Source organism: Leucoraja erinacea, chromosome 27, assembly GCF_028641065.1.
Source record: "Leucoraja erinacea ecotype New England chromosome 27, Leri_hhj_1, whole genome shotgun sequence".
Classification (NCBI taxonomy): Eukaryota; Metazoa; Chordata; class Chondrichthyes; order Rajiformes; family Rajidae; genus Leucoraja; species Leucoraja erinaceus.
In genome coordinates this window covers 4,838,054-4,860,610 of record NC_073403.1, presented here as the reverse complement: position 1 = coordinate 4,860,610, position 22,557 = coordinate 4,838,054, and the positions used below count along the sequence as shown (strand labels likewise).

General features: G+C 40.0%; 1 protein-coding gene across 2 annotated transcripts in view; it reads left to right on the top strand.

Annotated features, from left to right (window-relative positions):
• Positions 1-746: 746 nt before the first annotated feature.
• igf2bp1 (insulin-like growth factor 2 mRNA binding protein 1) overlaps positions 747-22,557 on the top strand; it is an 83,329-nt gene continuing 61,518 nt past the window's right edge. The window contains exons 1-2 of one of the 2 annotated variants that reach the window (XM_055656848.1): positions 747-1,126; positions 2,519-2,579. In XM_055656848.1, the coding sequence (XP_055512823.1) occupies positions 952-1,126; positions 2,519-2,579 (236 nt within the window). In that variant the 5' untranslated portion in view covers positions 747-951. The remainder of the gene's footprint in view (positions 1,127-2,518; positions 2,580-22,557) is intronic. The other variant, XM_055656846.1, reaches the window with a different exon arrangement.

The window sequence follows — 22,557 nt, the reverse complement described above, 5'->3', positions numbered from 1 at the left end:
AGAGAAGGGATGGGTGACGTTTCAGGACGAGACACTTGTTCAGCAGGCGGAGCGCTTTGTTCACTTACAAACCCCTCAGCCCGGTCCAACACGTGTCTCCCACACCACCTCCCCTCCCCTCCCCTCCCCTCGGGTCCCGATCTCGCCGCTGGGACCGGGCACCTGACGGGGGGGGGGGGGGGGCTGTCTTGGGCGCCGGATCGCCATAACCCATTGATAAAAATATATATCTAATAAGTCACCGGCACCACCATTCAAGACGTTTTCATTCAAAAAAAAAAGAAGGAGTGTTGTTGATAAACATCTCCTTGCGAGGGGAGGGGAAGGAGGGGGGAGACGTGGGGACACAAACTGCTGGTGGCGAGATGTGTGGGGGGAGGGGAGGGGGTAAGCACGGGGTAAAATCGAGGGCTGAGAGAGGGGTGTGTGTGTGTGTGTGTGAAATTGACGCGATACTTACACGTGAGGGGCAGTCCGCGTAAAACCACGTGGAGCTCGCTGGCAAATATTTGAGTCATTTTTTAAGGTCGATTTTATTTGGAGGCGGCGCTTCCTCCAACGTCCTGTGACATTTCAGGCAGACTCCACGGGTTTGGGGAGGGGAGGAGGGGGGGGGGTGGGGGTGGGGGGGGGGGGGGTGCGGGTTTGCCCACACCCCCCCTTTCCCGGCCCCTATCTCCTTCAGCCCGCCATACCGTTCCACAAGTCCGGAGTTCCGGATAACACCTTTTTTTTCCGGTCTTTTATTCCCCCCCCCTCCCCTCCCCTCCGCTACAAACCGAGATCTTTTTGACATCGTTATTTTGCATTAATATTATTGGTGGTTTCCTTTCGGCAGAGGGCTGGTTATTGAAGGTGCTGTTTGAAAAATCTTTTTTTGTTTTTTTGTTTTAACGCCTCCCTTTAAAAAAAAAAAACCCTGCAGAAGGGGGGAGAGGAAAAAAAAACAGAATGAACAAGCTTTATATCGGGAACCTAAGCGAAAGTGTCACCGTCCCGGAGTTAGAAAGTATCTTCAAGGAATGGAAGATCCCTTTCACTGGCCAATTCCTGCTCAAAACCGGCTATGCCTTCGTTGACTGTCCGGACGAGAACTGGGCTATGAAAGCGATCGACACCTTATCCGGTAAGCGATTTCAACCAATATCGAGCGTGGAAGGAAGAGTTGAATGCCGACTTGAGATTGCTGAGCCCTTGGTAGCCCGTGCTCGCTACAAATGGCCGAGCTCCCAGCGCTTCGTTCAGGCAAAGGGAGGATCCATGCAGTTGCAATGGCTTTTATCTTTCTGACAAGCTCGTTCGTGGTGCTGGCGCCTCTAAAGCGCGTGATAATGATTTTATATAGATCTGTAATTAATATAAAGATCCACACTCTATGTCTCCCTCCCCCAGCCCCCTCCCCCTCCCTCTATTCGCGAGGGGGAGAGGTAGTGGCCCTTTGCATTTCTAGATGGTTTGCAGGTTCTTAGTGAATTCCAGTCAACACACGCGGCGTTTTGAGCATTAAAGAAGGGATCAATTTTCCAATCGGCACTTTTGGGTGGAGATCGCGGTTGGCGGGGGTGGTGGTGGGGGGAGAGAGAGGGGGTGAGGGTCGGGTCCCAGCCCGTGTGGCGGGCCGGGCCCGCCTTTGCGCGCTGCTGTCTCTTGGGAAGAATGGCCGGACTTGGGACTTCCCTTCCGCCGAACGGTGTGCCATCGTTTGCGGGCTCCGCTGTTATATAAACCACGTCCGCAGTTTCAAAGCCCCCATCCCCGCCCGTGTATCTCAGTCCGTTCAACAGCAGTGGATGGGAACTATCAACCAAGGTTGTTCCATTTGCCTCAACACGCGGCCACGATCCGCCACCTCCCCCTCCCTTCCCTCCCCGCTCCTCCTCTCCACCTCCCGGTATGAACCTTGAAATCCAACACTGGGCCAACGATGGGCGACTGAGTGTACAGAGAGCGCCCGAATGCCCGCTGTGAACATGCTAACGCGTGCACATTTCCACACACCCACCATTCAAAACCATTTTACAAAAAAAATGCAACAGCCACATATGATACATGTTTACATCCGTGTGTGATGTGTGATTGCAGTCATCGCCACCGTGGAGTCGATCAGTAAACTTCCCTGTCTAAAACAAAAATGAAACACAATGATTTGTAAATCATCCTCCGCTCGCTGGCACACAATCTTAATAAACTTAAAGTCTGAAGAAGGGTTTCGGCCCGAAACGTTGCCTATTTCCCTCGCTCCACAGATGCTGCTGCACCCGCTGAGTTTCTCCAGCATTTTTTGTTTACCTTCGATTTTCCAGCATCTGCAGTTCCTTCTTAAACATCATAATAAACATAATGGGACAAAACAAAAAACAACTCTGCCCTCCCCCATTTCTCCCCACCGTTTAACCCCCCCCCCCCGACACACACACACACACACACACACACTCAGTGTGGGCGCAGGGTTGAAGGCGAGTGAACATAATTTAATTGAATTAAATATAATATAATAAAATAAATAATTTACTTACAGGTAAAGTAGAGCTTCACGGGAAACACATTGAAGTGGAGCATTCGGTGCCTAAGAGACAGAGGTAGCGTCAATTTGTTTACTTCCTTAGTCAGAGATGTTTTGAAGAGTTGCACGTATTAATTTGCTGATTTGTTTATGAGACTTGACTGCTAAATGCGCGCGTGTGTGTGTGTGTGTGTGTACATCAGCGTGCGTTTTTATTCTACTTTAAACCACACAGAAGACTTTCAAAGTTGTGGAGGTTATTTCAAAACATGTTCGCGGATGTTTCACCGCAGAGTGATTTATATTTTAAATTAATTGTTTCCTCCATGTACGATGTTGTAACAATGATCATTTGGGATAAAGGCGAGTGGTGGAATAGTGAGGGAGGGGGGGGGGGGGGGGGGACAGAGCCGGCCGGTCCTGAGCAGATATTTCTCGTGTTTGTGTGGTTGTTTTTTTGCTGTTGTTCGGTTTAAAGTTCTCTGTCTGGTTTCAATGCTTCTCCCCCACCCTCCCCCCTCACCCCCCACCAAAAACAAAGCTCACTAGTTGTGCGTGGGGGGAAAGGGCGGATACATGACCCCTCTCCGCGCAAAGCACCCGAACACAACACGCTCCAAAGATTAAACCCCTGCCCTGGCTTCAAACCCCATTTGACGCAAATCCGATTACGGGAACTCTGTGGCGCTGAACGGTGGTGGAAATGAGTTGGGAGAACTCTTTAAAACACTATCAGCGTTCACAGCCTTCTCTGCCCATCGTGGAACTAGCAAGCCACGGTATAAACATTCCTCTCCGCATTAGTACTTCGCGAATGCGTTGCCACCCCACCCCCACCCCCACCCCCACCTTGCTTTGTGTGAAGTCGTTTTAACGAAAAAAAAGTTATTTTATTTCATGCACCGTCCTTTCAAAACGCGGTGTCCTCGATATCATGAATGAAGTTTCATTTAACTCTCTCCCAGAAACAATGTGTAATCTAAACTTTTAACTTCCTAAAGTGTCACTCTGGAGTCTTGGCCGAGTTGATGATAGAGGTGTTACAATTAATGTTTGCTCCCACTTCGAACCATTTGGTGTGTGTCTCTGATTTAAAAAAAAATTAAAATAGCATTTATCGATAATCTAGTAAACGAGACCGTAAAGTGTCGAAAAATGTCGACCTGGAAATGGCAACAAAAAAACAAGTTCAAACGCTGGTTTCAGAACAATACTCTTTTAAAAATATCAATTCAGTCCATGTGATTATCTATTGCATTTGTTGGAGAGGAGAAAGCAAGTTGTTGCAGCTTGGTGTTTTAAATAGATTGGTTTGTGTTTTGTAACTAATATCAATTGCAAAGCACAAAGCTTTCACGTCTCTAAACCTTAAAAAAACGTATCAGTGTTTATTTGCGAGGCATTTACAATAAAGTTGTAACTAGAATTTGAAAGTTTTGAAAACTGGTTAAAAAATACTCGTCGTAGCAAAGTTAAAATTAATTGCCATATTCACAGAGATGAATGGAAACGTGTGATCGTCAATTTAAACATGTAATTCGCCATCTTTCTTGTGGATGGCTGTCCTCAGCGATCAGTCTCAGGGTAATAAGTAAACACTAAGTCGATAAGGCAAATCGCAAACAGAATGTTTTTATTTTTGGTGACTAAGTTATAGATAAAAAATAGTATTTCTTGCGTTCCAGTTCTGTGTCTCTTGTTTGTTTACGACATTGTAGTTTGTTTCAATGTATCAAATGAAACCATTTTGCCTTTAAAATCTCTATATACCACTTCTATTCTTCGTAAAGAAACAGCATTTAGAAACTTTGAACAGATATATTGCCCTGAAATTACAAAGATCTAAAATGCTGCCTGAGCAGGAAAGTTACACGTGGGGTTGGAATTGGATTTTATTTTGGAAATATTTTGAAAACACTGAGTCGGTCGATCCATAAAAGTTGAAATTAAAATGATATCCTCCTAGGCTCTGTGTATCATTCATCCAACTATTCCCTTTACTCTGATGCCGAACATTGGTCAAATCCTGATTTTAGAACATGTGAGAAAATTTAGTAAATTTGTGTTTGTCCAGAAGTCTTTTAAAAAAAGCTAATGTCATCTTGTAGCTAATAAAAATGTTTTTGAGAGAGGAGCTTACCATTGTTTATAACCTTAAGTCTATTTCTCTTTCTGACCGATAGCTTTATGTTATCAAATGTAGCTGAAATTGATTTCTAACCTAATGGAAGACATATTTTGGCATTAATCGAGCTGAAGCTATGTTTTAGATACTTAACATTCTCATTTTTGATTGGAAAATAGACAGAATGATTTAATTTGGCTTTAGTGAACTATTTGTACATAATGTGACAAAAACACTTATAAGTTGAGTTGAATTTACGACAATTTTGTTCAGTAAATGTGTAAGATGTGTAACAACGCCATTATTTTAACAGTATATATTATAACAGGGCAAATGAAACGTTCAATGGATTTAAAATGTTAAAGCAATGATTAGCTATCTTTGACATATCCAGCACCTTCAAATAGATGAATATCCACTACTTAATTCTGATAGTAGTATAAATCAAATCTCATTTACCTATAAAATATAATTCAAATACTTGTCATAAAATGCTTGAATAATTGTTCATTTTTGAAAGGACATCTCAAGGTGATAAAGCTTAAAATGGTGGGAATTTTAAATATAGGCTGAATTATCCAAAGTAGCCATAAGACCGTTTAGCTTCTGAAAAGAGAATTAATGTCCCGGATGAAACCAAAATGCAACATCACACACGTCACAAAATTCCGGAAATATCCAGGAATTCCAGCAGCTCTGGCATGGGATGTGATGAGTTAACATCGAGGATTGTGTGAAACATGAATCTGCTCATCATCATTTTCTCCCCCCTCCCCCCAAAAAAATCCTGTTCACCCCATGATCTGTGTGTCTTTAATCTAACATGCCCATTTACCAGAAGGTAGCTTTTCCTGAAAAAAATGAATAATAGAAAAGAGTAAAATATGGAATTGAGACACTAGGAATTAAAAACTTCAAGTGATGTTGAAAATAAACGCTCGGTGGAATCAACCTGAAAATGTTACATTTAAAAATCTTTCCTAAAACTATGTTAAAAGCTTTTTAGTTGACAATACAGCTTGTAGAAATCTTTCTAAATTTGGTCTAAGTGGCAAAAATAGGCTGGTATCCTTTACGAAGGAGAAATAACATAAATATCTTATTAATTAATGCGCAGTTGATACAGATAGTAGATCCTTAAATGTTTTGTCATTGTTGGAATGCTTAAAGCAAATTGTTACGAAGGAATTTTTGTTCTAGTTGTCTTGAAAGGTAGCCCAAGGAGGGTTCAAGGAACATGTCCGAGAATTGATATCAAGAGAAGAAATTATTTTATGAATTTTGTAGATGAAAATATAAGGAACTGGTCCTTCCCTTTGATGGTGGAGGTTGATGTTGTTTCTGACTATCTGGTTGCTGTGGCATTTTAGATTATGATTAAGACAATTGCATAAAAATAGCTGTTTTAAGGTTCCAAGACGAATAACAATTAACACAAAGAGAAACAGAAATTAATATTTTACAGATTTTCAAACCACGATCAATCTGCAAAATATGTCGTTTAAAAAAAAATAAATTCTTAATTAATTGTAGTTGAAAAGTACAGAGCAGGAAGGATCCAGATTCTACTCGTGGTCTAAGCTCAGTTAGCTGATCTCAGACAGGGTATTGTCGAGGGGGGGGAGGGGTGGATTGTACTGGGGGAGGGTTGCCTGCACAAATGGCCTCAATTTCTGCATTAGTGAAAAGAAAAAAAATGATTAGGATTCTCACTTACAACTGGTATCCAGGATCTAATGCAGGAAGGATGAGTGTGTATGGATAGTTTCTAAAATAGGGTGAAATTTAGCTGTAGAGTTCTCCTGGGGGGTAAATTTACTGCCAATGATTGCATGGGTTAAATTATTTTTATTTGGAGAGAGGAGTGGGGGAGGGGGGAGAGGAAGAGATCCCACTAAACTCAGTATCAATGGATAATTGAACTAGGAATGAGAACCTTATGGGAACATTGGGGAGGGAAAGCATTGATGTAAATCACCAATCTCAAAAAAATAACAATGTTTTTTTTTGTTTTTTTTAATCAATTAATCCATCATTTAGTAACATTGGGGTTCTGTATGTCCACAGACTATTCAAATAAATTAAGAGGGGAAAAAAGTCTGTCACACTTTTAGGAATTTTGCGGAAACCTTCTTTTTCAAGTCATTTTATGGTGCTAGGATATTTTGTGCATTCCATGCACAGTGGGAAGAGTTGTATGTCACTAGAAAGCAAGTTTAACAAGCTGTAGTAGTTTCTGACTTTATGAATGGAGTGTGTCTTCCATAGGCATTTTGGTGCAATGTGATGCAAACTTGTGCTATTTTTGTTTGGTCAGGAGGTGAGAATGACTATTTGACTGATTTTTGTGAAATATGCCACCATGCAGACGGGAAGGAAATTAGACAAGATCCACAATCTAAAGCAAAATCTGCGAACTTGCGGCACAAAATGGTGGCAGAAGCCTCTTCCCTTTTCTGCATAGGTCATTATTGAGCAAAGCATGACCTTTGACCCAGACTGGAAGCACATACCCTACTCTGCTAAATGGATTCCAGAGCTGTGCAGCTGAAACCTCCTCTCTCTTTCACTCAAAACCTGCAGAAAATTAATAATGCTATGTATGCATCCCCGAAAGGGTGAAACGTAATGAAAAAAAGAACGGTTCGGATCTGGAGATTTTGCAGTTTTCCTCTTTTTTTCCCTGCATGTGTGTGTGTCCTTTACCACCCTCCCTCCCCCGCCCCCCATTCACATTGTAATTTGGAGTTTCTCTCCAAATGCAACCCCCCCTCACCCTCAAGCCTTTTAAGTTGAATAAGTAGAGCATTCCTAATCTATATGCTCATGGTGCAAGCGGGGTCAAGAGGTGGTGTCAGGAATGTCATAAAGTCTAATTGAGTCAGTGAATCATTCAGGTGGGGGTTCTGGGGGGGGGGGGGGGGGGGGGGGGGGGGGGGGGGGAAGCTGGTGGGTTTGGTTAAATTCTCCAGGCCACACAATTGCCTCGAGAAAGATGCAAGTTTTGTTTCCGTCCTTATTGCAGAGCCAAAAAAACATTAGCAGAGGTCAGTGTGCTGACTGTTCATAAAGAATACCCTTTGAACTGTTGTAAAAGGAGGTGAAGGGATAGGGGGGTTGGGCAGCGGAAGACATTTTGTCAAGTCATTTGAGTGTTCTGCTACTTTGGTGGGGGGTTGGGCGAAGCAGAGGAAGGAGAGAAAGCAGGAGAGGTTTTATAGCAATGTTGAAAATGCATTGATAATTGAAGAGGGCCAGGTAGCTCGCTTGCTAAGGGAGGGTAGAGGTTGCTACAGCTACCTAGTTTGCTCTTGACACAATTCCTCGCTTTTAAGGGCACTTCCAGCCTAAATTTGCCAAAATTTAATGGCAGGGTTTATTTAGCAAACCAGTCTCAGCAACTGCAAGGTAACCCTCCTTCATTCACATAGAACTTGCTGGAGGCTCTTTTGAAATATCACAGAGCTAATAGGGGAGAGAAAATACTAAGACAATCGGCACAGATAGAGCGGAGGTGAGCCGAATGGTTTGTTCATCTTGTGGCTTCATGATCCTCACAGAAGTTTGGGTGTTTACCAATGGGATGGACATTCCTTGCCGCTCACTAACTCTTCAAATGCATGCCTGTGTTTGTTCCGAGGCTGAATTAGTTCTAGTTAAAGGGATTGGTTTCAGTCAGCCAGCAATCCCTTTAAGACTTGAGACCACAAGAACACTGTAGAGGTGGATGTATGGGTCTGAGGGGTTTTATGTTATGCACCACTGAAATGAATATGCAGGGGAGAAAGTCTGACTGTCCCAATACAACACTTAAATTCATATATAAAAACACATGAAGTACTGGTGTAACTCAGCAGGTCAGGCAGCATCTTTAGTGGACAGGAATATGCAAGATTTTAGTTTGGGACCCTCCTTCATACATGCTTAAGTTCATATAATAGGTAGGGTTCAGTTAACTAATCACTGGTTTATAGTGTGTAACAATGGCATTTACTTTTAAATGAATACATGGGATCCTACATGTTATTTGAGGAATCATGCTCTGAAATTCTATCAGCATGGCATTTTCTTGACTTAAAAGCCAATGCAGTGTATTTAAAGCTATAATTTGAATGACATTTTAACGCAATTAATGACTACCAATGCATTGCATAAACCTACCCAACATTCATCCTGCTAGGTTATTACTACAAGTTGATCTCATCTAAACCAGTCTCAGAAATGTCCCTGAACCGAGTATTATTTTACCCCAGTACCAACTTGCTTAATGTAGTCGAGCAAGTCACAACCCACATTCAAAAATGTACAAATTCTCATGTTCCAGTGAGGTGCCTTTGTCACAGTTTAATTAGATATAGACACAGCTTAAAACACCCATTGTCCATCAGTGTGTTATATTGACATTACTGAAGCATTTTTTAAATCGAACAATGTTCCTAATAGTTAAAATAATAAAATTATTTTAAAAATAAATTCAATGCATTCAAATCATAATTCATTGGCTCTTCGTTGAAACATTTTTGGGACTGTAAAATTGTTCTTAATGTAAGTGTTTTTTCGATCTAATGTACACAAGAATATTGTGTATCAATAAAGAAAATGCCATAGATAGAATGAACGTGGATGACTACTTACTTTGTTCATGTTAAAGCTGCTAGGCTCGATTTTCTAAATCAGGTCTCAGAAACCCAACTGCAGAAAGAATAGTTTTATTTTATTGTATAGAATGAGTTGTATTCTACATCTTTTGTTCATTTAAAAGCTGTTAGATTTTATTTTCGAAGTCAGATCTCAGTAACCCAACTATAGAAAGAATTGTTTAATTTTATTGTATAAAATGAGTTGGTTATTCCTAGTTTCTGTGGCCGGAAGTATATGTATTTCAACTGTACAATTCTCTCTTTTTCTCCTGTTTAATTCATTAAAATGCCTTAGTTATCCTCATGAAGCCCCTCACAAAGAGTAGACAAATGCCACAATACATCTATAGGTTCCCCCAGTCATCTGCTGGATCCCGATTTGAATCCAGCTTGGTTTTATTGACTTAAAAACAATTTGGATTACAAAGAATGTTACTCAAGTTAGAGTCTTAACACCGTTTTTCAGTGGGGATGAAGTGTCATTAGAAAGACCTTTAGATACTAGTAAACTGTGGAGAATTGCTTCCTGAAGCTGAGATTCTGGATATTGGTGAGAAGGAGGTGGGAGGGAGCTTTGCTCTTTCTTTTGAAGGAAAAAAAAACGAAGTTAGTAGCTGTACCATTGCGATGCTGCATTGTTGTTTGTATTGAACCCATGCAGTATCTGACCCAAGGTACACAAAAATGCTGGAGAAACACAGCGGGTGCAGCAGCATCTATGGAGTACTGCTGCACCCGCTGAGTTTCTCCAGCATTTTTGTGTACCTTCGATCTTCCAGCATCTGCAGTTCCTTCTTGAACACAGTATCTGACCCAGATTGGTGGTAACAAATAGGGTAAAGAATAGGCAAAGGTTCCATTCTTAAGCATCACCACAACAACTTGATTATACACTTACCCAAAGTGCAACAACAGCACTGGAATGGTTTTAAGGAAATAATCCAAATTGAGGATTGAATTTGTTACAGAACAGAAGGGTAAAATTATAATCTAAATTACACTCTATAACAAATGTATAACATCGAAAAGATTATAATTTTAGACTAGTATAGATCCATCAATTTACAATGGGTGTGACAGCTGTACAGCTGTGCTGTTTATGTCTTGGTTTTCATCCTGATTGTTTCAAATTTGAAATGCGTAACATGTGAGTGTGTTGAGTCTCTGATACAGAGTGTCGTGTGGTACTGTTGTCTAGTACTTTAGCAGTCTAGTATCCAGGGTCAACTTGCACTCATGAATGTTCAAGAAGGAACTGCAGATGCTGGAGTTTGGAGAAACTCCAGCATTTTTGTGTACCTGCACTCATGAGTGTTGGGTTTTTCATATGCAACAGGCTTTATTTTGCAAAGAAAATGCTGTTGTTAAAAAAAATCTTAACAATGCAGTCATCTTTTTGTTTGATCTTATTTCAAATAGTATTGCAGATCTTGTAATAATTGTCCTGCATATTTGAACAATATTACAATAAGACAATGTTACAACTTTCTAAAAAAAAAGTATGGCAAGCTAACTAAAATGTTGCTATTTCAACTTTGAAAAGGTTGCTTATTCTACCAAGTTATTTCTAAATCTGCAACTACACTGTCCCTGATAATATTCCACTAGGTTTAGTAATTTATCTCAAATAGCTTCATAATTTATATTCAACAGTGTATCAACTTTTAATAAATTGGGTTAATGTTTGTGTTATTGTCTGCTGCCTAGACTTGTTAATTATTAATCATTAGTGTTGCAAAATTGGAACTCTCATTTTTTGTCATATTGTAGCTAACAGGGTTACAAAGTAGTTGTTTTATCATTGTGTCAAACAAGATTATTACATTCTATCTAATTATGCTACCCTACCATATTACAATTTTACATTATTCATTTTGTTTAAAATGTACAAGTATCGATGTTGCATTATCGAATGCAACAATTTTGTGATATTGTTAGGTGTATACTTACATTCCTAGTAAGCGAATCTAACACAATCTAATAGTTGATATATTCTCTCTGACAATGTTACTGCATTGTATATAATTGTATTGCAATTGTTACAAAGTTTGTAATTCTATAATTCTATAACATCGTAATCATGCAACGGTTTTGTGTGCTAAATATTTTTTATCGTGTAATCTGGCTTTGTTTTGCAATTTTGTGTCAATTACTGTTGGAATATTGCATCAAAAAGATGCATTGTATCTAACAATGTTGCCATTTAATAGTGTTGCCATTTTGTAAGCAACAATGTTGTTAATGTTATCCATGACAGTGTTGCTTTATTATCTCTAACAGTATTCCATCTTCTAATGATCACAATATATTGTTGGAACAACATTGCTGTATTTTATATTACAAGGTTGCTATGTTACAATTTGTGGAGTTGCTTATTTTATCTAACAGTGTTGTATCGAATACAGTCACATCATAACTAACACTTGCCTTATATTTAACATTGTTGCTAGTTTGCATCTAAGGACACATCTTTATTGATTTGATTAAATTTATTGTAACACGCATATTTTCCAAATTGCTGTTCAGTTTTGCAAAATTATAGTTTTGCAATGTTGTGAACAACGAACGTTTATGGCATCATATATAATATTAATATATTCAACAGTGTAAAATTGTAGCTAGTAGATTTGCTATTCTTTCTTTGCTATATTTACTTCATAGTCTAGTTACATTATATTTAACAGACTTGCTATATATAGTAACAATTAATGCTACTGTATTTTTGAACATGTTGGAGTTATGTATGTCATCATTGCTATCTTTAACCCAACACTTGAAATATTAATGCTAATGCTAGTTAAAAATTAAAATACAAGCATGGAAATCTGAAATAATGTTATTTCTGACAATCTTCAACCTAAAACATTAGAGCTGTTTCTCTTTCCATAGATGCTGCCTGACCTGCTGAGTATTTGCAGCATTTTCTGTTTGTGTTTCATTGTACCTGAAAATATTAATCAATTATATCAATCCTTGTTTGAATAGTGGATTTAAAAGTGTTGCAATATTGTGCATGCTATTGTTACTAACGCTGCATGAAGTAGGTTCCCAAAATAGCCAAATATTGTTGCAATATTGCCATATTTTGCCTAACAATCTTGCTTTAATTTTCTTCTAAGAGGTGCAGTATTATATATATATATATATATACTATGCTTTAAATGATCAAAGTAGACAATAGTTTCAATTTTGAAACATAGTTGTTAAATTGATGCAGTTTTCTAGCCAAAGATGTTGCAAAATTTAATCTATGTTGCTATTTATCCCTGAGCATTGCTGTTTGTTTTTTATCACTTAATATATTGTATCAACATTCTTTATCACAACTAACAATGTTATAAAGTAGCAAATAATGTTGCTATATTTATCTAATGATGAGACTTTTATAATGATTTCACTAAATTGTATTTAATAAATCTGCGCTAAATTAGTTTGTAACTGTTGCGTTATTATCTGTCTGTGTGAAAATATTATTAGCAGTTTACTAACATATCTAGGTATGCAATTGTCTGGCAAAGTTGTACTTTGTATGTGCAGGAAGGAACTGCAGATGCTGGTTTGGACTGAAGACACAAAAAGCTGGAGTAACTTCTTAAAAAGGGTCTCAACTCAAAACATCACCTATTCCTTTTCTCCAGAGATGCTGTCTGACCCGCTGAGTTACTCCAGCTTTTTGTGTTAATCTTTCAATATTTTATGGATATTTTGATTGAGTTGATGTAAAAACTCTCTACCTATCTCTGCTGCCATTTTGCCTCTGACTTTGTTGCAATACTTTATCCAGCAGTGTTGCTGCAATGGACTAGAATTTGCACAAATGCATATTATCTAGCTATAACTGGAGTTAGTCTATCTTCCCCAATGCAGTAGGAGGATAATTTTCTTATGTAGAAAACCTGCTGAAATCTTGGGTCGTTAGGCTTTGTGAGCTGGATGAATGGGGACAAGCAACTTAGTAGCTCCTCAACTAATCAATTTGAATGATTGTGAAATTAACAAAGTAGGAGTGGGGAAGGAAGCAGCAATTGGCAGGGAAGAATCCAATGCACAATGGATGGAAAGAACAGGTAAGAAGCATTTGATGAAGTGTGAGAGAGGAAAAAAGTTGACATCATTAAACACTTAAGATTAGGTAAAATCTCCAAAAACTAGTGAAAGTGGTGTGTCATTTTACTTGTGTTTGTTAGTTTTCAGCACTGGAAGGGCTAACTAGCATTGTTAACACTTAGCAAGTTAATAAAATGGTTATTAGTTTGAAATTGACGTGTAAATATTTGTGGTGGGTTTTAATTGAAAAGTAACTGTGCAAAGGCAGCAACTTTATTCTGTTAAATTCACAAGTAAAGCAGGCTACACGATGGAAACATAGAAAACATAGAAAATAGGTGCAGGAGGAGGCCATTTAGCCCTTCGAGCCAGCACCGCCATTCATTTTGAACATGGCTGATCATCCCCAATCAATAACCCATGCCTGCCTTCTCCCCAAATCCCTTGATTCCACCAGTCCCTAGAGCTCGATCTAACTCTCTCTTAAATCCATCCAGTGATTTGGCCTCCACTGTGGCAGGGAATTCCATAAATTCACAACTCTTTGGGTGAAAACGTTTTTTCTCACCTCAGTCCTAAATGGCCTCCCCTTTATTCTAAGACTGTGGCCCCTGGATGTGGACTTGCCCAACATTGGGAACATTTTTCCTGCATCTAGCTTGTCCAGTCCTTTTATAATTTTATATATTTCTATAAGATCCCCCCCTTCCTCTCTCGTCCTTCTAAACTCCAGTGAATACAAGCCTAGTCTTTTCAATCTTTCCTCATATGACAGTGTATGGTGGACCTGTGTAATTTGGAAAGCTTCTTCTGGATATCTGTGGGTGCCTGGCCTCCAGTCATTGTGGCTGCACCCTTTACATACACAATACAGCAAGAATCATTATCTCGATGCCTTTTTCAATGACAAAAAGACATGGGAACACACAGCTTTATTAGTGAACACTTTAGTTTAGATAGTTGTGTCTGAAGAAAGGTCTCAACCTGAAACATCATCCATTCCTTCTTTCCAGAGATGCTGCCTGTCCCGCTGAATGACTCCAGTATTTCGTGTCTATCTTTAGTGTAGATTAGCTCAGTTTATTGTGATGTGTACCGAGGTACAGGGAAAAGTTTTTGTTGTGTGCCAAATAGGCAGTGGAAAGACATGATTATAATCGAGCCATCCACAGTGTACAGATACACGAAAAATTGAATAACATTTAGTGCAAGATCAAGCCCGTAAAATCCAATCAAAGATAGTCTGAGGGTCTCCAATGAGGTAGATAGTAGTTCAGGTCCGCTCTCTAGTTGGTGGTAGAATGCTTCAGTTGCCTGATAACAGCTGGGAAGAAACTGCCCCTGAATCTGGTCAGAAATAGATGATGTATTAATTCAAGCATCATAAATAGTTTTTATTTTGGGGGTTGAATCAGTGACCAGGTCTCTATAGTCAACATTTCTTTTACACCAAGGATTCTCGATGAATTGTCGAAAGAGTTTTGATGTACATTTTGTAAAAGACTGAATATATGAGCAGATTTCCAGGAGTTAGTCAGCATCTGTGGAGAGAGTGACTGGACTAACCTCTCTCTCCTTCTCTTTCTCTCTCTCTGTCTCTCTCTCTCTCTCTCCTCTCTCTCTCTCTCTCTCTCTCTCTCTCTCTCTCTCTCTCTCTCTCTCTCTCTCTCTCTCTCTGTCTCTCTCTCTCTCTCTCTCTCTCTCTCTGTCTCTCTCTCTCTCTCTCTCTCTCTCTGTCTCTCTCTCTCTCTCTCTCTCTCTCTCTCTCTCTCTCTCTCTCTCTCTCTCTCTCTCTCTCTCTCTCTCTCTCTCTCTCTCTCTCTCTCTCTCTCTCTCTCTCTCTCTCTCTCTCTCTCTCTCTCTCTCTCTCTCTCTCTCTCTCTCTCTCTCTCTCTCTCTCTCTCTCTCTCTCTCTCTCTCTCTCTCTCTCTCTCTCTCTCTCTCTCTCTCTCTCTCTCTCTCTCTCTCTCTCTCTCTCTCTCTCTCTCTCTGTCTCTCTCTCTCTCTCTCTCTCTCTCTCTCTCCATGGATACTGCCTGACTTACAGTAGTCACCAATGTATAAAGAAATGTTGCATGTTGTTTTGGACCAGATCCCGTGGTACTTACGTATTGTGTTATATTTTGTTTGCCACATTGCATGTAACAATGTTGCTATCTTGTACCAAATAAGTTTCACACATTATGGCAAATTCAGTGAAAGAAGAATCCCTGTACATATTTGACAGTTCTAAGCACCATAAGCTTGAAAATGCCGCCAGTCAAAGGCTTAATCAAAGACTTGTCCCACCCCGATCATTCCCTCCTCTCCCCACTCCCATCCAACAGAAGGTACAGAAGCTTGAAAGCACAAGGCTCCAGACTCAGGAACAGCTTCTGCCCCTCTGTTATAAGGATTCTGAGCGGTCCTTCCATAAGCTAGGGTGCTGCCCGATTCACCTCTACCCCATTGAGGACATTGGACTTTGTCTCTGGAACTGATGCGCTACAAATGCTAAGAACTATATTCTGCACTCTGTATCTTCCCCTTTAATCCGTCTATTCTACTTGAGTATGACTTGGTTGTATTCATGTATGGTATATCTTATCTGTTTAGACAGCATGCAAAACAAAGGTTTCCACTGTACCCATGTCAATAATACACATAAACCTATATCACAACATTTTCTTCAATCACTAGCTCTGCCATCATGTATGATTCTTATTTGATTGCAGCCCATCAGTTCCTTAGACACATTGGATGTTGAAGTTCAGGGTTTTAAGATTGTTCATTTATAGAGTACAATTATTCTATTGATAGTATTTCATTTCATCTAGACTAGCAAGATTGCATTGTTTATTGCACTGTACAATGTTTATTGTAATGTTATTACATTGGTTCATCTCCGAACATTTAATATTGCATCTAACAATATTGTTCTGGGTTGCCTCACCCATGCTTGTAATGTACCGAAGAATGTTGCTGCATTGTTTCCTACAATGAGGTTGTATTGTTCCTATATTCCGTCTGGAGGCTATCCTCTGTTTGAATGTGGTGATATTACATGTGGTACCATCTGCGGAGCCTGTATGTGCTGAGGTGTTTATATGTGGACTTTGCTGTATTGGTTTTTAAGGGAATATTTGCTGGTACGAGAATCAAGGTGTAGAATTTGGCCGTTGTTCATAAGTTGACAAGTGATAGGAACAGATTTAGGGCACAAAAGCTTTTCACTGTACCTAGGTACACATGACAATACCCCAAACTCAAACTCAACTCCTCTTTAAGATAACCCTTAAAAATAACTTCTATAGCCAGTCTTTCGATCATATGGTTAATTTCCTAATGTGTTCTGATGTAAAGATTTGTTTCCACAATGCTTTCTCCTCAACTCTACAACCTTGCAGTTGTCTATATTGGCTTATGTGCCAGTTCAGCACACATGCAGCACTTTTTGCAACATACATCTGCATTTCTTTTGCAATCTTCTTCTGTAACTAAATCTCCCATCATTTACCAATTCTGAAGTTATAAGTTCATAAGTCATAGGAGCAGAAGTAAGCACTTCAGCCCATCGAGTCTACTCCACCATTAATTCATGGCTGATCTATCTCTCCCTCCTAACCCCATTCTCCTACCTTCTCCCCATAACCCCTGACACCTGTACTGTGATCAGTCAATCTCTGCACTAAGAACACGCCATGATTGTTATTCTGTGACATTCTGAGTCCTGGTCTCGGTAAATAGTGCAAGACTTTGAAGCCGACACTGACTCGTGTACGATTCCTCTTTCCACCATTTACCCATCGGAATTCCCCATCCTCCTATTTATTTATTTCACTGACTTGCAAATAACTTTCATCTCTTGTTCTGTTACTCTTGCGCTGAACCAGATTTCTGCAGTTTCAAACATCTCATCGAATTGTGATCGGCATTTAATATATTGTCATATGTACAATCATTTTTGTTTCAATTGTGCTTTGAGTGACAATCTCATTATCCTTTTGCACTGATGTTCAAGGCTTGGTGGAGGTTTCCATGGGGTGAGGTACTCTGACGATGTACATTTATATGCTGTGGTGTGTGTGTGTGTCTCTGCAATCTTCTTTACGGTTGCAGATGAAATACATTCGCATCAGAATTTGATCCTATGTTTGATTAGTTTATCTATTACATAATTCCCTCCAACTTCCACTCCTTTACCACTCTTTCTTAGACCCCCTTTGCTTCTGTTTTATATTTTCAAGTTCACCGTGTCACTCGCCCTGGCAAATACAGAGGCAAGGGTAATATTTGACGCAGAGTGCTGGAGTAACTCAGCGGGTCAGGCAGCATCTCTGGAGAACATGGATAGGTGACCTTTCAGGTTGGGGCCCTTCTTCAGACCCATCTTCCACCCTCTGAACATGGGTCTAGACCTGAAACGTCACCTACCAATGTTCTCCAGAGATGCTGCCTGACCCGCTGAGTTACTCCAGCACTCTGTGAAACGTCACCTACCAATGTTCTCCAGAGATGCTGCCTGATCTGCTGAGTTACTTCAGCACACTGTCTTTTTTGTGTAAACCAGCATCTGCAGTTCCTTGTGTCTACAAGGACAATATTTCTGTGCCTTTGTTGTCATTACCTGAGGTTTCATTGTGTTTATTACACATCAGCAATTTACCTCTGTTGATTTTGTTACAATACCTTCCACGCAGTTTTTAGTTTCTCTCTTCCTAAGATGTTTAAGTGATTCTCCTCTTTTATTTTAAAAATCTCTATACAACCTGCACACTCTTATTTTAGCTTTCAGTTGAGTCTTTTTTAAATTCCTTCATTATGTACCATAACTGGCTGGTTTATGTTACATTATAACCATATAACAATTACAGCACGGAAACAGGCCATCTCGACCCTTCTAGTCCGTGCCGAACACGTATTCTCCCCTAGTCCCATCTACCTGCGTTCAGACCATAACCCTCCATTCCTTTCCCGTCCATATAACTATCCAATTTATTTTTAAATGATAAAAACGAACCTGCCTCCACCACCTCCACTGGAAGCTCATTCCACACAGCTACCACTCTCTGAGTAAAGAAGTTCCCCCTCATGTTACCCCTAAACTTCTGTCCCTTAGTTCTCAAGTCATGTCCCCTTGTTTGAATCTTCCCTACTCTCAGTGGGAAAAGCTTATCCACGTCAACTCTGTCTATCCCTCTCATCATTTTAAAGACCTTCTATCAAGTTCCCCCTTAACCGTCTGCTCTCCAGAGAAGGAAGCCCTAACTTGTTCAACTTCTTTATTCTGTATCTTTACATTATGGGTGGCTTGATTGTAATCATGTATAGTCTTTCCACCGAAACCTAGCTACATTAGAGTTACAGCAGAGAAACAGGCCATTCAGCCAACCATCTATGACAGTATTTATACTAAATTGCTTTATCGAACGTTATTCCCTTTATCCTCTATCTGGAAACTGTAGATTACCTGATTGTCATCATATGCAGTCTTTCCGCTGACTGGATAGAATGCAACAAAAAAGCTTTTCAATGTACCTCGGTACATGTGGCAACAAACTAGACTAACTAACTAACATCTGTGGCGGGAATGGGCAGACCAAATTTTGCATTGGGACCTTATTCAGACTGATGGGCTGCAGACTGAGCAGTGAGAAATATTTGAAATTGAAGGAAAATATATTCCACTAGAAAGGTTGAACAAGTTAGGGCTTTATTCTTTGGAGCGCAGAAGGTTAAGGGGGGACTTGATAGAGGTCTTTAAAATGATGAGAGGGATAGACAGAGTTGACGTGGATAAGCTTTTCCCACTGAGAGTAGGGAAGATTAAAACAAGGGGACATGACTTGAGAATTAATGGACAGAAGTTTAGGGGTAACAAGAGGGGGAACTTCTTTACTCAGAGAGTGGTGGCTGTGTGGAATGAGCTTCCAGTGAAGGTGGTGGAGGCAGGTTCGTTTTTATCATTTAAAAATAAATTGGATATTTATATGGACGGGAAAGGTATGGAGGGTTATGGTCTGAACGCAGGTAGATGGGACTAGAGGAGAATACGTGTTCAGCACGGACTAGAAGGGTCGAGATGGCCTGTTTCCGTGCTGTAATTGTTATATGGTTATATGGTTATAAAGGGAATAATGTTTAGTGCAAGGTAATGTCCAGTAAAGTTCTATTAAAGAAAGTAGGGAGGTCTCCAGTGGGAGGTAGATGGTAGCTCTGTAGTTGGTGAATGGATGGTTCAGTTACTCGATAACAGCTGAGAAGAGACTGTGTAACCCACGATGCTGCTTGACCCACTGAGTTCCTCCAGTACTTTGTACTTCTGCTCCAGATTCCAGCATCTGCACCCCTTGTGTCTCCATTTCTCACCGCAGTTGTATTTCTTTGTCCTTAATTTTTCCCGGGTATTTGCTCAGTTCCCCTTAAGATCTGGTTTAATAAGCATTAATAATATAATACGTGATATTGAAATTTGTTATAAATATATCCTTCTCAGTATCCACTGAGATTATTTTGCTTACGGAGATGTATTGCTGAGAAGTTTTCTTCCACTGATCTTATTACCATATCTACCATATCTTGTTACCATATCCACCATAACTTGTTACCATATCTACCATATCTTTTGTTACCATACCTACCATATTGTGTTACCATATCTACCATATCTGAAGATGGGTTTCGGCCCGAAACGTTGCCTATCTCCTTCGCTCCATAGATGCTGCTGCACCCGCTGAATTTCTCCAGCATTTTTGTGTACCATATCTACCATATCTTGTTACCAAATCTACCATATCTTGTTACCATATCTACCATATCTTGTTACCATATCTACCATATCTTATTACCATATCCACCATACCTTCCACCATACCTTGTTACCATATCTACCATATCTTGTTACCATATCTACCATATCTTGTTACCATATCCACCATATCTAGTTACCATATCCACCATATCTTGTTACCATATCTACCATATCTTGTTACCATATCTACCATATCTTGTTACCATATCCACCATATCTACCATATCTTTTTACCATATCCACCATATTGTGTTACCATATCTACTATTGCTCTCCCTTGTATTTGATATTGGATGTATCACGACCCATTTCCGGTACATATCTGTTGTGACGCAACTGAACCATCCCACCAACAACTAGATAGCAGCCCTGAACTACTACTAAACACCTCATTGAAGACCCTCGGACTATCTTTGATCGGACTTACTGGCTTTATCTTGTACTAAACTTTATTCATGTTATTCCTTTCATCGTGCATCTGTACACTTTGGATGACTCGATCACAAACATATATTGTCTTTCCGCTAACTGATTAGCCCATGAAAAAAGCTTGTCACTGTACCTCGGTACACATGCCAATAAACTAACTGGAACAGAATTGTTCTCCTTTATATTGGATGTATAGCAACTTCCATTTCCAATACATCTTACCAATAACTAGCGAGCACTCGTGAACTACTTCCCACCTCATCAGCAGACCCTGATTGGAATTTACCCGGCTTTTTCTTGCATGAGACATTATTCATGTTATTCCCTTTATCCTGTATCTGTACACACTGTGAATGTCTCGATTGTAATTGTGCATTGTCTTTCCATTGACTGGTCAGCATGCAACAAAAGCATTTCACTGTACCTCGGCACACCTGACAATAAACTACACTAAAACTCAACTGGATTTAAAATGCTGGAGTGACTCAGCGGGACAGGCAGCATCTCTGATGAAGGGTCTCAACCACAAACGTCACCCATTCCTTCTCTCCAGAGATGCTGCCTGTCCCGCTGAGTTACTCCAGCATTTTGTGTCTATCTTCAGTGTAAACCAACTTCTGCAGTTCCTTCCTACACATTTCATTGAACTTACATGCCAGTTAAAAAACTCTCTGTTTATTTTTTTGGTGCCATTTATTTAATTCATAGGTTGCCATTCACCTCACTCTCCCTGCCTCCTCCTCACCCACAGGCTGCCTGTTATACACCCCATTACTCTGTGACCGATCCCATTTATTTTCTTAATCAGAAGTTTACTGTTAGCAATGTCCCCTTTTGCTGTCTGTTTGTTACGTCTCATTAACACGGCTATTCCACCCATTATCCTTACCAATTACACCATGACCTGATATATTTAGTTACCAATTCCTTATGTAAATGTGTTTCATCCATTCCTTCCACCCACTGCTACTTCCTCTTGGCTATTGTTTCCATCTCCAATGCTTTAATTGGGATGCATGTGCATCATGCAAGACTTAACTTAACATATTTTAATGGCTTTTTAAAATTGTATCTTTAACGAGCTTCATACCTGAATCACATGTTTCCTCCCCCTTTATACTGCTCTTGATGCTTAGTCTACATTGATCTTTCTTCCATTTCTCTCGTCTTTATTCTCTATTGTTGCTCCTACACTGTATCGCAATGTTACACAACTTATTTCCACCCCCAGATCCTCCTCTGACCACATTTCACTTCCCTTCTGTCCCTATCTGACTCCATTTTGTTTTAATTACACCTCTAGCCTTTGCCACATAGTCTGCCCGTTTATCAATTCCACCCCCATCACCACTAGGAGAGTCTAGGACCAGAGGGCACAGCCTCAGGATTAAAGGACGTTCCTTTAGGAAGGAAATGAGGAGGAATTTATTTAGTCAGAGGGTGGTGAATCTGTATTATTCATTGCCGCTTAAGGCTTTGGAGGTCAAATCAATGGATATTTTTTACGGCAGAGATAGATAGATGCTTGATTAGTCCGGGTGTCAGGGGTTATGGGGTTGAGAGGGAAAGATAGATCAGCCCTGATTGAGTGGCGTAGTAGACTTGATGGGCTGAATGGCCTAATTCTGTTCCTATCACTAATGAAAGTACAAACCTGTAACCACCTTTCACTTGCCAGGCTTTATCCCACCTCACCCCTTTTCCTGCTTTCTTCCCTCTTCTATAATTAGTCTGAAGTAGGATCCCAGCCCAAAATGTCATCCATCACAGATGCTGCCTGACCTGCCTCATGAGTTCTTCCAGCACTTTGTATTCATCTGCAGTTCCTGTGTCATCATCATTTAATGCTGTTGAATTACGTATAGCAGGGTTTCTGTGCTTCATATATCTGCGCATTCATATTGCATTGTTGCTATTTTTTTGTGTAGGAAAGAACTGCAGATTCTAGTTTAAAGGTAGACACACAATGCTGGAGTAACTCAGCGGGTCAGGCAGCATTTCTGGAGAGAAGGAATGGGTGACG